General features: G+C 31.7%; 1 protein-coding gene across 3 annotated transcripts in view; it reads left to right on the top strand.

The window, feature by feature from the left end:
* Positions 1–13700, top strand: part of LOC143063291 (uncharacterized) — a 57976-nt gene extending 44276 nt beyond the window's left edge. For all 3 annotated transcript variants that reach the window (XM_076235350.1, XM_076235349.1, XM_076235348.1), the window contains 9 exons: positions 1045–1082; positions 1659–1718; positions 2666–2747; positions 5288–5524; positions 6452–6489; positions 8386–8442; positions 10243–10336; positions 12113–12247; positions 13523–13700. In XM_076235350.1, coding sequence (XP_076091465.1) covers positions 1045–1082; positions 1659–1718; positions 2666–2747; positions 5288–5524; positions 6452–6489; positions 8386–8442; positions 10243–10336; positions 12113–12247; positions 13523–13659 — 878 coding nt within the window. In that variant the 3' untranslated portion in view covers positions 13660–13700. The remainder of the gene's footprint in view (positions 1–1044; positions 1083–1658; positions 1719–2665; positions 2748–5287; positions 5525–6451; positions 6490–8385; positions 8443–10242; positions 10337–12112; positions 12248–13522) is intronic.
* Positions 13701–13707: the final 7 nt, after the last annotated feature.

Raw genomic sequence — 13707 nt, 5'->3', positions numbered from 1 at the left:
TTCCTAGAAATGGGTTAAGTTAGAGAAATGATAAGAAGTAGTGGATTCGAAAACGATAATCAACTCGCGACTAAAGTCGCTCGTTGATTATCGTTTACGAATCCACTACTTTTTATCAATTCTCCAATACTTCATTGTTTTTTAAATAGATTTTGGTTTTCTATCATTTTATTAGCTGACATAAATTGTCATTGATATGGTTATATTTATAAATTTACTGTTTATAAATTTTTGATTTTTTTTTAAATACTAAGGTTTTTCTATCTCAGGTATAGATTACCTTAGCTGTATTTGGCAAAACTTTTAGGAATGCTCTTCAACTTTGTACTTTATTTGGCCTTTTTAACTTTTTTGTATTCGAGCGTCACTGATGAGTCTTTTGTAGATGAAACGCGCGTCTGGTGTATATACTAAATTTAGTCCTGGTATCTGTGATGAGTTTATTTACAACCCCTGGGTCGAGGATACTGCTGGTGGAGATTTATTTCCCCAAGGGGGTATCACAAGCCCAGTAGTTAGCACTTTTTGTGCTGACATGAATTGTCATTTATATTGTTAAATTTATAAATTTACTGTTTAAAAATTTATGAATTTTTTCCAACACTAAGGTTTTTCTTTCCTCAGGCGAGATTTCCTTAGCTGTCATTGATGAGTCTTTTGTAGACGAAACGCAAATTTAGTCCTACTATCTATATATGATGAGTTTATTTGACCTCAATGCAAGCATCACTAAAGAATAGATATTCATTGTCGAAATGCCCTCCTTGTACATAAAAATTGATAACGTTAATGCTGTTTGAAGAAAAACTACAAAATTACTAATGTTGAAATCATGTCAATACCTGGACATTATTTTCAGTAATGGAACCGACCTAGTGTAAAATTGAACTCAAACGTTTTTAAGATACAATCGAATCTTTAATTTGACAATTTTGTCTTTTGTAAATTGATTATATATGTAACTGAAGAAGGTTGAATCATTTTAATTTAAATATGTCTCTAAGTAAGCACCTACACCTGAATTTTCGTTCGTTTCCATTATAGGATATGAATGTTTCGGTCGAATATGTTCTTCCACTAACGTAAGTATCATTAAAATGATCAATACAGTCTTACAGTTAAGCTTAGAAATGTGGTTGGAGAACCAAACATAATCTGCCAGTCAGTAGCTTAGTGTAATAATGGTGTTCATAAACAAACTATTAACTTGACATTTCTGAACGAACAACATATATTACTAATATCACATGACCAAAAAATAAAGAACATTATTTATATTAACCAAATAGGTGTTTTGTGAGAGTAACAATGAAAAATGAGTCCAATTAATGTACTTAACAACAGGATAGCCTTTCTTTGTCAACGCCACTGTTCTTTGTTTTTAGTTCAGACTAATTTCATCAGTTTTTGTGTTTCTTTTGATTCGAATAACGAGACATCTGCCAATTATTCCAATAACTTTTGTGAATCTTATTTATACCAAAAGTGCTATCTTTATCATCTGTAGTTATATAATGCCGTATGAAGCACTTTTATGTCTTTATTAGAAAATTTAAGTCTTGTTTTTTTTAAGAGTAGTAGAATGACGTCGAAAACTGAAAGGGAACCTTTTTGGAATCAGTTTTGTTATAGAATCGTATTTTCATTCTTATTTTCAGTCATATTGTCACGTGTATGAATATTTAGACCACTTGGATGCAAGATGTATGCCATTCAATGTAAGTATTAGATTGATTTATTAATAGAAATATATCCCTTTGTTAGTATAGTCTTAAAAGCTTAAAGAGCACCTGAGATCACTGCCAATATTTTGTGGTGCTCGTTTTGCAAAGTCTTTATTTTTTTGTGTCGTGATATATATACTGTCGTTTCTTTTCGTCCTCATCAGTTTTTGCCATGACGTTGTCAGTTTATTTTCGACTGGAATTTGAATGACCCCGATATATTTTGTCCCTCTATTAGAAGCAATCCAATATATATCTCTTTTAAGGCGTATTTTGCGCAATAATAGTTTTTTTTTTATTAAACAAAGAACAAGAAAATTTAACCTCCTTATATAAATTGTACTGCATATGTTGTTAACAACGATAGTCTCCGCTGTTTCATAATTAAGATAGTGTTCAAACACAACTTTAAAAATTACAATTGAATTATTTATATATTGCATTATTCCAAAAATGTCCAAATATCTTATGAACAAATCAAATAATTAACGAGTTCAATGATTGTAGAAATATTTCAAAATTTCACACTTGAATTGATTTTTAAAACTTATAAATTGTAAGGTTTGAAAATCAGCAGATGTCGTATATAAACTGCCCTGTTGTTTAATACTTTCAATGGCTTAGTTTTCGAGAACATTTTTATTCAATAAAACAATTGTAAGCATTTTGTGAAATGCATTTAGTGAATACATGAAATGCCCGAATCGTACCCTCATTTTAGAAGATGCCTCACGTTTTTGAGCATTTTACAAACTACTTAAAGTTAGAAAACACATATACAGTCAAGTGATTTTATATTTAACAACTCATCAGTTCAATGTAATATATATATATATATATATATATATGATATTTTTCTTGTCGGAATTCATATAATGGGAGGAATGTGTTAGACATGATATCGTCTCTTTTTTATAATAGTTTTAATATTTTAACTGTAGACATGGAGTGAATGTAAAGTATATACAGACCTTCATGGAAGTGGATGTTCTTGCACTTCCAAGACGTGTTCAGAATCTGTAGGTTAGTTTGAAAAGAATAAGCTAATTTGCAATAAAATAGTTAGTTGTTCTTGGAAAACACAAGTATTGTTCGTACTTGTCGTTTACAGAATTTCTTTCAAAAATGTGTAATTTTAACCAATGTATTTTCAATAATTATGAATTTAACATACCTTACTTAACATGGGTTTTCGTGTTGTATTTGTTTATTTTTGTTGTATGTTTCAAAAGAATTGGCTGTATGTGGTGAAATTATCCAGTTTGTACGATATTAGAAGTAAAATTTTAGAGGTGGACGCGCGATAGCGTTTGATCATGATTTATACATGTTTCTGTGCTGAGTGATAGGAGGTCATATTTTATGACCCTTATATAATTAGTAGATTTTAAACGAAATCACATGCTTTTGAAGCATTTTTGATATTTCAGCGTTGACCTAAAAGCATCATTGTATTTATAAATTTGATTAAATATGAAATATGTTATAAAATATGTGCTAAAAATTGCCAGGGTCCGTCTTTCTACATGCTATTTCAAAATGTGACATTATACAGTTTTGTAACATTAGCATACATCGTTCTTTTATGTATAATAATACTCATCGTAAATTGTAGCACTGACTCGAAGTACGATAAATAACTTAATGATATCACGTGTACAGTGAAAGTTTCATTGTTCATTAAAGGATTTCTAAAAAAATGCATCTAATGTGGTTTGCTGTCACTTTTTGTCCTTCAATTATCCTCAAACTATTTTAAGTTTACTGATCATACAAAAGTGACAAAAGATAGCGAATCCCTGTTTTAAATGCGAATGACCGTTAACAAAACACAACATTGAACGAACTTAACAATAATTTGTTTTTTAATATGCGTATCTTTAGTCATGCGATTTCATTTGCGACAGATGGGCGAATTCTGGTTAATCTTTGAAAAAGGAGAGGCGAAAGATATTCCAATGAACAGAAGAACGACATCGACTTAACGACAAAATTAAGTTTTAAATTGGAATAATATCCATATTCTGTCTTTACTATTATAAAACGTTTAAACATTTGCATTACACATTTGAAAATGAGGGTCATTTGAAAATAAACATTACGACAAAATATATCATTTCGGCTTCCCAATTTTGAACCATCCATTTCTATGTAGCAACATTTCAGCAGCGCCTGCATAAGGAGTGTATATCTCCCAGATCAAACAATATTCGAGCGGTTGTATTTGCAATCATATTTTTATTGATAGAGGGTTCCTGCTAACATTGGAAATATTTAACCAAGACTTTCAAGTGATGAAAAAGAAGTCACCCCTTCGTTAGTTTTACGGGCGGCAATTCGATTTTGTTGACAGTTATGGTTTTCAAGGCTGATAACAGATATGTTCCTAATGTCGTTATTACAATCTCGTACCATTTTTAGCTCACCTGGCCCGAAGGGCCAAGTGAGATTTTCCCATCACTTTGTATCCGTCGTCCGTCGTCCGTCGTCGTCCGTCGTCGTTGTTAACTTTTACAAAAATCTTCTCCTCTGAAACTACCGGGTAAAATTAAACCAAACTTGGCCATAGTAATCATTGGGGTATCTAGTTTCTAAAATGTGTCCGGTAACTCGGCCAACCAACAAAGATGACCACCATGGCTAAAAATAGAACATAGAGGTAAAATGCAGTTTTTAGCTCATAACTCAAAAACCAAATACTATAATAGATTGAGATAAACTGTAAACAGCAATAATGTTCAGCAAAGTAAGACCTAAAAATAAGTCAGCATGACCAAAATGGTCAATTGACCCCCTAAGGAGTTATTGCCCTTCATAGTCAATTTCTAACAATTTTCATAAAATTTGTAGATCTTCACAAACATTTTCCACTGAAACTACTGAGCCAAGCTCATTATCGATAGAGATAATTGTAAGCAGCAAGAATGTTAAGTAAAGTAAAATCTAAAAACACATCACCATTACCAAAACACAATTTTGTCATGAATCCATCTGTGTCCTTTGTTGACCAAGGTGAGCGACACAGGCTCTATAGAGCCTCTAGTTCCAAATGTGACCTATCGAATTATACGTCATACCGGATTTGTAATAACATGAACAACACAACAGGTGCCACATGTGTGCTTAACCTTTCAGAGCACTTACAATCACCCCTAGTTTTTGATAGGGTTCGTGTTGCTCAGTCTTCAGTTTTGTATGTTGTATTTTGTGTACAACTGTTTTATATTTTTCTTTTTCCTTTGAGCCATGGCGATGTCAGTTTATTTTCGACATATATGAGTGTGAATGTCATTTGATTTTGCCATGTGATTAGGGACTTTCCGATTGAATTTTCCTCGGAGTTCAGTATTTTTGTGATTTTACTTTTTCCCTCTGTTGTCTTTCTCCCCTCTTTTACTGACCAGACGATCATTTTGAGAACTGTATTTACAATGATGCACGAGTTTTAGATATTAAAAAATCCAAAACATAATACACACGTTGGAGAGACCGAAAACTAAAAAACTAACCCGCACAAGAATCAGTTATCGACTAGTTGATGAATTTCCTTTCTTTTTTTCTAGTGAAAGACTACGTTAACCATATTTCTATGACAACATCAGGACAAAGTAATACAGCAACTACAATCAGTTCTACAAGACTGTCGACAAAATCTTCAACAACTATATCTCCAACAACTATATCTCCAACAACTATATCTCCAACAACTATATCTCCAACAACTATATCTTCAACAACTATATCTCCAACAACTATATCTTCAACAACTATATCTCCAACAACTATATCTCCAAAAACAGGTTTATTTTTACTTATTATTTGCCACTGTTTTATAAATACTCAATTAATATACCAGGATAATATTTAAGTACATTAGACGTGTGGTTCGTCAAGATTAGGTCCATGAAATGATCTAGAACATATATAACCTTTCTACGGAATTAAAGATAAAACCTTCAATCTACAAATTTGACAGTGGTGATAATGACACCTTCTGTACCTGATTTCATGTTATCTATCTGGATTTTTTTTTTACATCGATTGATGTATGTAATGTTTTCCTTTTATTGTTACATAGATATATTTTGTTGGTTTCTATCCAAGTCTGTAATTTATTCCAAATCAGAGTAAAGAATTGTGTGACAGCATGGATACTGTTATCATAGTTAAGAGTCCCTTAAAAATACATGTAGTCACTAACCGAAATTATTTCTTACTGCGTCACTAAAACTAGAATTGAAGATAACAATATTTTGTTAATTACGGTCCTCGGTCAGTGCAAACACAGTTAATTTCAGTTCAAATAAATGGAGGACAAATATAGCAAAAGAGCATGCTTTTTATATGTATAATGTCTGTACCGAAATGATATCTAGTAGGTTAAACGAGAAAAAAAGAAGGGAATATTGTTATCACATATACATGCTATACTTGATTTTTTTTTATGCGTGCCTGATACGTATTGATGTCTAGTATTGTTATGTGGTTGAATATAGACAATAACACATCGTGCTTAAGCTTGGAAGAATGATACTAACATTTGGTGTGTTTTATCATTTGATATTACCATTCGATAAGGGACTTTCCGTTTTGATTTTTCCTTGGAGTTAAGTATTTTTGTAATTTTACATTTTATATATAAATATATATATTACAATATGTTGAAAATAAACATGTGTTCAACTTTTCGATGGAGTGTTATTGTTCGTTTGTCATTTGTTTTATAGGACTTCATTGTTTCAAGACCACATGTGCTGTAAATGAGGTATGCATCCTTGCATTGTAAGAACAGATGCACATGAGTTAAATCAGTTACTGCAGTGGATGTACACTATTTCCAAATCTAATTTTTAATACTGACAAGAGATGTGATATGAGTGCCGATGAGACATCTCTCAATTAAAGTCACAAAAGAGGGACGAAAGATACAAAAGGGACAGTCAAACTCATAAATCTAAAACAAACTGACAACGCCATGGCCAAAAACGAAAAAGACAAACAGAAAAACAATAGTACACATGACACAACACAGAAAACCAAAGAATAAGCAACACGAACCCCACCAAAAACTAGGGGTGATCTCAGGTGCTCCGGAAGGGTAAGCAGATCCTGCTCCACATGTGGCACCCGTCGTGTTGCTTATGTGATTACAAATCCGGTAAATAGTCTAATTCGGTAGGTCACATTCATGGAAGGGAAGGGGATTGTAGTTACGACGTAAGGAACATATCCGATATCATTTGTGAAACATGTATACAAAGTTAACAATTATAGGTCAAAGTACGGCCTTCATCACGGAGCCTTAGCTCACTTCAAATAGTCCGCTATGAAAAATGTTTCTTTTTTATATGCAACTTCTCGTTTCAAAACATAACTATGATGAAATAAATGTACCAAAAATGCTAAAAATTATTTATGATATTAAACGTTCTAAACAATTGAAATTCAACCAATGATGTAACATGTTTGTCATTTTGGTGTACGCACAATGAGATTACCGATGTTCCTTTAGATTCTGAAAAGACGAATTGAAAACGCTTTATATGTCTGCCAAAGGACATGAACATATGTATGATGTCGACTGATGTATACCCAATAAACAATAACTTCGACCACCAAGTTTATGCAAATAAAGGCAACAGTAGTATACCGCTGTACAAACATAATCGAATTTAATAATGGTCGATTTTCGCAAATGTAGTCTCTCGTATCAGAACGTTTACACGTAGCAGTAGTACAATATTGACAAGCGATTATTATAGGATTAAACACATTTTTATTAGAGGTTATTGATGTGAAAACCGGGGCGATTAACTCACAAACTTTTATGTTGAGTTTGTGAGTAAGAGCCCCGGTTTACACATCAATAACCTCTAGAAAAAATGTGTTTAATCCTTATAATTCTTTAGCCAAACATTTGTGATATTTAATAAAAAAAAATGTTGTTGATGGCTACCATATATATTTACCATCAAAAGCACAATGGCAAGTCGTAAAGGAGTACGCCGCCATCTTGAATTTTTTAAAAACATAAATGTCCGATAATTACAACGGAATCTTAAATTAAATAGCACCTACCTCAAAAATTTTATTTTAATTAAATGTTATCCGAATTTGAAGCGTACACGTAACGAAATAATCTTTCCCTTGAAAATTTCCATTCGTATGACGTCGTGTCTTGCCATGACGTAAATTCGCCAAATCCTTCATGTTTTTTCACGGAATTTTATTAAATTTTATTTTTCTATATATTTTCGAAGCTTTAGTGCATTAATTTTATTTCTTGTTTTTCTTATATATGCACTAGAATAGTCAAAACTGTTGTGCAATTGTTTTTAAATCTCAATTTGCTTAAAATCCAGGAATCACTGCAAGCTTTTGTATCGCGCATGAATAGATTACAAAAGTAGTTTCGGAAACATGGTTTATCGAAATGTAAACTTAGAGAAAAATTCTAATTGATCAATCCAATTCAAGTATATATAGATATGCAAATCATATAAGAATTATAAATAAATATGCCTAAATTTAAACATTAGCGACAAAAGACAGTAAGAAAGTCTAATTAATTCCGGTGGCTATTGGCGTACACAAAAATACTATTCAAAAAGTTACTTTAATATGAATGATGACTGTATGGTTATGTAAAAATGATTTGTAGGTATGCAGAGTATACTTAGATAATGAAAATTCATATGCAGGATATTGTATCTTGAAAGTGAGTATTTTACATTAACTCTGCTCGGTGCTGATTTACGAGTATTTCATACAGCAAAGAATAATAGAAAGAAAAATAGGCAATACTTTTTTGTCGAATTTAATTCTTGTTACCTGTAGAATTTCACATGGTCATTTAAAAGATAAAACTCGTATTTTTAGTGATTTTGATTGAATTTGGAAATTTAAATGTTTATTTGAATAACTTTTTTTTTTAACTTCACGTGAATTTCACTTAAAAAAATCATGTGATTTTCATGTGAAATTTCCATGAGTTTCACACTAGATTCACGTGAAACTCATATGAAATCTTTTAAGTATCTTGAACCGTCTCCGCGAGTGTGCATTTGTGAACATAAATAATGAGAAATATATATTAAATGTATATCACTTAAACATCCAATTAAATAAGCTTGAACAATATAATTAATCAAAAGAAAGATCGATTTGTCATTGTTCATTAGTTAAATTATTTAAAAGTTGCCATGTTCATATACTTAAGTTTAGAATTCAAGTGATCGCCATGAAAGAAGGTCACAATGAGGAGCTAAAAACGTACCATTAACATACTTTTTAACAGAAAAAAAATACACAATAAGAAGAAAACGAAAACATATAACACAATGAATGGCAACAATTTAAAAAAACAAGAAGACAAAAAAACAACTTGCATACAACACTGCAAGGAATTGTTAGATTGAATAGCACCGTCGTGGAAAGTTAGGTGCTTCAGAGGGATAAACAGCCAAGCCTGCACATGTGACACAGTTAATGTAAATAATGTCAATTACATAGCCAGTGAAAATTTCTGTTTGTTGACAAAATTAAATTCTAAGATTGAAAATTTCACATGACTTTATTTACATCAACTTTAAATCTGCTTGCATGTATATATTCAGTATAAAGTTTATCTTTTAGTGGTTTTACAGATCATTTATTGCAGGATCGGTTTGTCATCTGAACAGCTTTTTCGTAATTGCTGGAATTGTTTGAACCACAGTCGAAACAATTTACAAACACAAACTTTTAAAACGTTTATTTGCATCATTAGGATTTATGCATGTACTGATGTATTTTTCCGACGTAGTCGGTATAGTTACGGTTTGTGCCCTTTGAACTTAAGGACGCTTAACTATGGCAACAGAATACGCATGCTCGAAAATTCTTTCTGTGATTGGACAAAATGCTGTCATGGAGGGTGATTTGGTTGTGTTTGAAAAAACGTTTCGTTAATTATATCGTGATGGAAAGCAACTGAAAAACTATATATATTTGAACTAGATCTTACAAAGATTTATATTTTAATTAAAATAATTGTTTCTGCAATAGCTCTTTACAACCATGACAGCTGTTTATTCGGGACAATTATATAATTTTAAATGTAAACTTTGTTGTACGAACGTACATGACTTTTAGAACGCACATACGCATGTGAGATTTCCGCGGGGTTTTGGTTAAGTAAACAGAAAGATACGAGGACCGAGAATACTGAACACAAATAGAGAAAACATTAGTTTAATGTAAACATTAGTAAATGTATATTTGTTTCTTGTTATTTGCACTGGTTTTTTTTACAAATAAAATATTTAGGTATCATCACAATATTCTTATATATTATTTCCTTAATATAACCAGACTTAGTAAAGAATTTCTTGTAGTTACATTCAGATGTAGATTTAAGTCATTGTGCTTCTGAAGGTTAACGAAATGATAGTTTTAAACAAATACGTCGGATATCTTTTAAAGATAGTTCTTGTTTAGATGATTGTGTAACTAAAAGAATGAACTTTATTTATAATAGAATGTAGATGATTTGTTGATTTGTGAAAGTAGTACGTTGACGATTTCGACAGAATGTGATTGTGCTTTACAGAGTTGTATTGATAGTTTTACAGGTAAATATAAGAATTATGTAAATGTGTCACATTAATCGAAAATCTAAAATGTAAATTATTCATTGACATTCAAACAATTCACTTATGATCAATTCAGTATTGTTCAGTAGCGCTTCAACCAATTCAGACAATGAATATACTTTGATTACTGCATTGTGCCCATTGTTAAATCATTACAAAATATAGGGAAAGACAGCATATTGTTGAATCATAACAACGAAGTAATTTTTGTTTTAATCATTTATCGAAGACAATATTATAATAGGACAAATATGGCCAATAAAAAAAAAAAACGAGGGTTGGTTTGCCGTGTGTGTGGCTGTTCTTTTTTACTCCCTCTTAGATAGAGCTAAAAATTCAAATAAATCTGTAGCTTCCATGAATTATTTTGTAAATAACCGCTTGGAAAATTGTTTTTAATTCTTTTTATTCTCAAACCTAACATTTGTCATTTTTAATTTACATGTTTTCCCGTAAGCTACCGTCAAATCCAAAATTGACATTTCTTAAATGAGGAGCCGCCATGTTGATTTGCTGAAATCAGTAAATTTCCCAATAATGCTATAGAATAAAAAATTAAACAACACCTACCTCAAAAATTCATTTTAAGCTCACCTGGCCCGAAGGACCAAGTGATCTTTTCTCATCACTTGGCGTCCGTAGTCCGTCGTCCGTCGTCGTCGTCATCGTCCGTCGTTAGCTTTTACAAAAATCTTCTCCTTTGAAACCACTGGGCCAAATTGAACCAAACTTGGCCTTAATCATCATTGGGGTATCTTATTTAAAAAATGTGTGGCATTACCCGGCCAACCAACCAAGATGGTGGCCATGGCTATAAATAGAACGTAGGGATAATGTAGATTTTGGCTTATAACTCTGAAACCAAAGCATTTAGAGCAAATATGATTAGGTATTAAATTGTTTATCGAGTCAATGTTTATCTGCTCTGAAATTTTCAAATGAATTGGACAATGGGTTGTTGGGTTGCTGCCCCACAATTAGTAATTTTTAAAGAAATTTTGCTATTTTTGGTTGTTATCTTGAATATTTGTATAGATAGAGATACACTGTCAACAGCAATAATGTTCAGCAAAGTAAGATCTACAAATAGCCTATCATGACCTAAATGGTCAGTTGACCCCTCAAAGAGTTATTGCCCTTTATAGTCAATTTTTAACTATTTTCATTAATTTTATAAATTTTTGTTAATTTCTACAAAATATTTTCCTCTGTGTAACTATAGGGCCAAGTTTATTATAGATAAAGAAAATTGAAGGTAGCAAGAATGTTCAGTAAAGTAAGATCTACAAACACATCACCATCATCAAAACAGAATTTTGTCATGAATCCATCTGTGTCCTTTGTTTAATACATGTATGCACATAGACCAAGGTGAGCGACACAGGCTCTTAAGAGCCTCTAGTTTTCAAATGCAATTTTTAAAACAGTAGCACCGGCGTTTGCAAACAGGTTCCCATTCGTGTGGATATACGGTGGAGGCATATTGAATCAAACATTTTTATGTTCATCTCTGAGTCTGCACAATTAAGTATAGATATATCGAGAATTTTATCATGGTGATGTTTACAAAGCGAAAGAAGCACGTCATATTAGAATGGCAGATAAATGCAGTTTATGTAATGTCTTCTGCATCAGCATAGCTCTGCTTCTTACAACATCTTCTGGCCATTTGGTGTTTAAATATACAAAGTTTTACGGTATTTCATGTTCATATTATATCTTCTTTTTTTAAATGTCATCACTTTTGTTTTCTAGTATCAAAATCAACAAATACTCACCCTACAACTACCATACAGACACTTTCTCCACAAGAACCACTTATCATTTCACATGTACCTTCTTCTGAATCAACTACTACGACAATATCAGCCTCATCGCAAACGCAGCCACGTAAGTGTATCTTTTTATTTTATTACAATTCTGGACCACGTGGGATGCACTTCAAAGATTGAAGATTGAAACTTGAAAAAGACATCAGGAATTACCAAAAATATTGGACAATTCAACACACCATATCAACCATTTCAAAACTATACTGTTAACACAAACAATAAGGTTCAAGTAGCCTGATTTGTTACAAACAGAAAATGGGGTTGAGCGTCACAAATTTTACGTGATAAAGATAATCATAGATAATTACCTCCATTGCTTATTTGTCGTAAAATTCGTACACACAATAAAGACCTTCACAGTCTAGCTACACATAAATAATTTGGCAACAAGTACCAGCAGTTTTTATTTCAATATGATAAAAATAGTGCTAGTACTTTAAGAATTATGATAAGTCTATCACGATATTAGTTGAATACTGCTGGAGTACTTGTATTTGAGAGACATATGTCCTCTTAGCATCACTCGTCAGGTTAAAGACAAAAGCAGTATTATGAATACGAACTTTAAATTTTATATACCATGGTAGGCAAATGTGAACAGGATTTATCTTTCCGAAGAATCAGATAGTGTCCTCGAATCTGGTAAGATTCATGTTGTATAATCTTCCGTTTTAGGGAAGTGTTTTGTAGACTTATATTTATCTGAAACTCTTTTTTTGGTCACAATAGTCAGTCACTTTTGAACTTCTAAATTTCGATACTTATGGTTTCAAATTATTTGCTAATAAGCAATCGATTATCCCTCCCCCTTCATACCCCGCACCAAACACCAACTGTTGATTTGAGCGGCAAATATCAGTAGTGTGCTAACGAAACGCTCATCAGACGTTTTGCATCATTATTTTGACATCATTAATGATTGCTGGCAAATTTAACCATTCTGTAACAGTATATAGTGATTGCAATGCAAGTGTATACATGCAAATATGTTAATATTCAATTTAAAAAACAATTGTAATGATTTATTAATTTGTTGGATAACTTGTAAAATTTAGAATTCTGATTTCTTATCTGACATTTAAATCAATGCATCGTTAAAAAGAGACACAGAAAAACACAAATGCATTATAATTTTCTATTTGTATCCATTCATTTTTAGTGGTTCCCGATAACGATTTCTATATATAATTTTCTTTGAAGACCCACTACAAAAAAAGCTATCTGAAGAAAGTTAGAAACCTATAAAATCCTTGATATAATGGACTGTCAATAATGCCAGTGATTAAACATATATTTGTTATAACTTAAACTATATTATATCCTTCTCTTTCAGTCATTTGTCATGATAAACCAGGAGTGGATTGCTTATTGCTTAATACAACAAATATTTGTGCCAATCCGTTTTCACATCTATATTGTGCCAAATTTTGTGGTCACTGCACCCGAGTTATTGAGTCTGCATTTGGATAATTTCTGAAATTCAGCTATTAAAATTGCATGTTATGATTTGATTTATTT

The sequence above is a fragment of the Mytilus galloprovincialis genome, chromosome 2 (genome assembly GCF_965363235.1).
Source record: "Mytilus galloprovincialis chromosome 2, xbMytGall1.hap1.1, whole genome shotgun sequence".
Taxonomy (NCBI): domain Eukaryota; kingdom Metazoa; phylum Mollusca; class Bivalvia; order Mytilida; family Mytilidae; genus Mytilus; species Mytilus galloprovincialis.
This window is presented reverse-complemented; position numbering and strand designations above follow the sequence as displayed.